This window comes from Gigantopelta aegis, chromosome 7 (assembly GCF_016097555.1).
Source record: "Gigantopelta aegis isolate Gae_Host chromosome 7, Gae_host_genome, whole genome shotgun sequence".
Taxonomy (NCBI): Eukaryota; Metazoa; Mollusca; class Gastropoda; order Neomphalida; family Peltospiridae; genus Gigantopelta; species Gigantopelta aegis.
Window position 1 is genome coordinate 34,530,099 of NC_054705.1, and position 2,500 is coordinate 34,532,598.

A 2,500-nucleotide genomic window follows, 5' to 3' on the forward strand; every position below is an offset into this window, starting at 1 on the left:
AATAAAATGATCAAAAACATGTCTACATTCAGCAATCCGTTTTCATATAAACATTTGAAACCTAATTTGACTGGTTCCCGAAGTGGTTAATGCTTAATCTTAATAGTTAAATGGCAGTTTACCTGTCCCCTCCCAGCTCTTACGACGCCAAAGTATTTAACAGTCTTCATAATATTTCATTCTAAAAAAAGAAGAAGTTTGTTTTGTTTAACGACACCACTAGAACACAATGATTAATTAATCATCGGCTATTGGATGTCAAACATTTGGTATTTCTGACGTTTTTCTTAATACAGTAAGGAATTTTTAATATGCACTTTCCCACAGACAGGAAAGCACCTACCACGGTCTTTGACCAGTTGTAATGCACTGGTTGGATATATCACTCTAAGCCACCCATATTTCAATAATATCATAAGTGTTTTGATTTCAGTTCCTAAATATATATGATGTCATAACAACAACATACACATGTCAGCGTTGCATTCTTGTGGCTATAACAAAAAAGCACAAACACCTCTAAGCTACTTACTCCCGCTAGATGGCACACTGTAAGGGCTAAGCCAATCGCGAAGGCTTTGCTTCCCATCTCCTTCCGGTTTTTATCGACCGTGGCAAATATCGTGAAGACCAGCAAAAAGGTCAGCAGAATCTCCAGGCCAAGTCCTTGCCATATGGTCATCGCTTCGTCAGGTAGGGTGATTCCCAGGTCTTTGTGGCACTTGGCGGGAGTAATCCTGCAATTAAAAAGGACATTAGTCGCTGCGACTAGTGCACATGTAATCTTCACATTTACGGAAATCCAGACTTGCAAACTTGCAATTTAGTCAAAGCATGGTTAGATGACGGTTTGGTATCAAATGATACGGTGAAATAAAGTTTTGTTTGTGTTTAACGAAACAACTAGAGCACATTGATTTATTAATCATCGGCTATTGGATGTCAAACATTTGGTAATTTTGACATATAGTCTTAGAGAGGAAACCCGCTACATTTTTTCCATTAGCAGCAAGGGATCTTTTATATGCACCATCCCACAGACAGGATAACACATACCATGACCTTTGATATACCAGTCGTGGTGCATTGGCTGGGATGAGAAATAGCTCAGTGGGCCCACCGACGGGGATCGATCCCACAATATCTGAAATAAGACATCACTTAGATTTTATTGTTTAGATTATCTATTTCCGTACATCCGAAGTATTTTTGGTCATCTGTGTTTTTGTAAACCCACGGAATGCATTTTTAATATTTTAAAAAACGTATGCACCTCTGAGAAGTAAAGGTTAAAGATTGTATTGCATTGTATTGATACGTCAATGTCTCATGTTTCACTGTATTGTAACTTTATCCAAATGTGTTACAGGTTTGAAGATTAGCCAAATTAACTTATTGTCCATTTTGACGGGTTGAAACTAGATTCTGCGACTTTATCGATCGGCAAGGGTCGGGGGGGGGGGGGGGGGGGGGGGGCGGATTTAGCTTAGTCGGTTGAGTGTTCGCATGAGGTGCAGGATCAAACCACCTCCGTGGATCCATTCAACTGATTGGGTTTTTTCTCCAACCAGTGCACTACAACTGGACAAAGGCCGTGGTATGTGCTCTCCTATCTGTGAGAAAGTGCATATAAAAGATCCCTTGCTGCATTAGGGAAAAGGTAGCAAATTTCCTCTGATGACCACGAGTCAGAATTAACAAATGTATGACATCCATGAGCCGATGATTAATTAATCAATGTGCTCTAGTGGTGTCGTTAAACAAAACACACTTTTTAAGGTATTATCGATCGACAGCTAAACCGGTATTCGGTCAAATTGTGCATAAATACATTTTTATTCTCTAAAAGATTATTAATGCAAAACATTTTTTTTTATGTCATCGACAATTTTAAAATCAACTTGGAAGATGAATAAATATCAAATCCAAATATCCAAGACATGTTTTCCCCTCTTACTTTTACATTTCTTTTGAATAATCAATAACATTTAAAAACACGGAAATTTTACAACCAACAAAATCCTGTAAAATTCTATTTAATTATGACTTAGTGTTCATCTCAGTTCGAAACGCGGCATAAAACAAAAGCTTCTCCTGTGACAGTGGCACTCTAGGAAACCCTCGGGGACTTGAGCCAATTAATAGTTAAAATCGATGGGATTCGGAACAGATGAACTGACAAACCGCCATTGGACATATTTGAATAACGTCAAGATGTTTAAGAGGCGCTTTAGTGGTCTGTACACAAGCCCGATCATTCTCTTTTACAAGCAGACGGCATGTCGTAAAAGAAAAGAAAGAAAACAAAAACGAGAAGAAAAAAACCAGAGAAGAAAATATAGAGAAAAAAAGCAACCGTAATGCAAATACAAAAAAAATTAAGTGAAGGAGATTAAAGTGGTATTTGTGATTACGATATATCAGCAACGTTTCCTATATAAAATATTCATTTAAAGGGTTTTTTTTTAATAAATAGCTAAAATGATATTTAAAAAGCTGA

The 2,500-nt window shown here is 37.3% G+C and overlaps 1 protein-coding gene across 1 annotated transcript in view; it reads right to left on the minus strand.

Moving 5' to 3' along the window:
* The window catches only part of LOC121378038 (neurogenic protein big brain-like), a 45,567-nt gene that overhangs the window by 10,854 nt on the left and 32,213 nt on the right, over window positions 1-2,500 (minus strand). Inside the window, exon 2 of the mRNA XM_041506135.1 lies at window positions 533-737. Coding sequence (XP_041362069.1) covers window positions 533-737 — 205 coding nt within the window. The remainder of the gene's footprint in view (window positions 1-532; window positions 738-2,500) is intronic.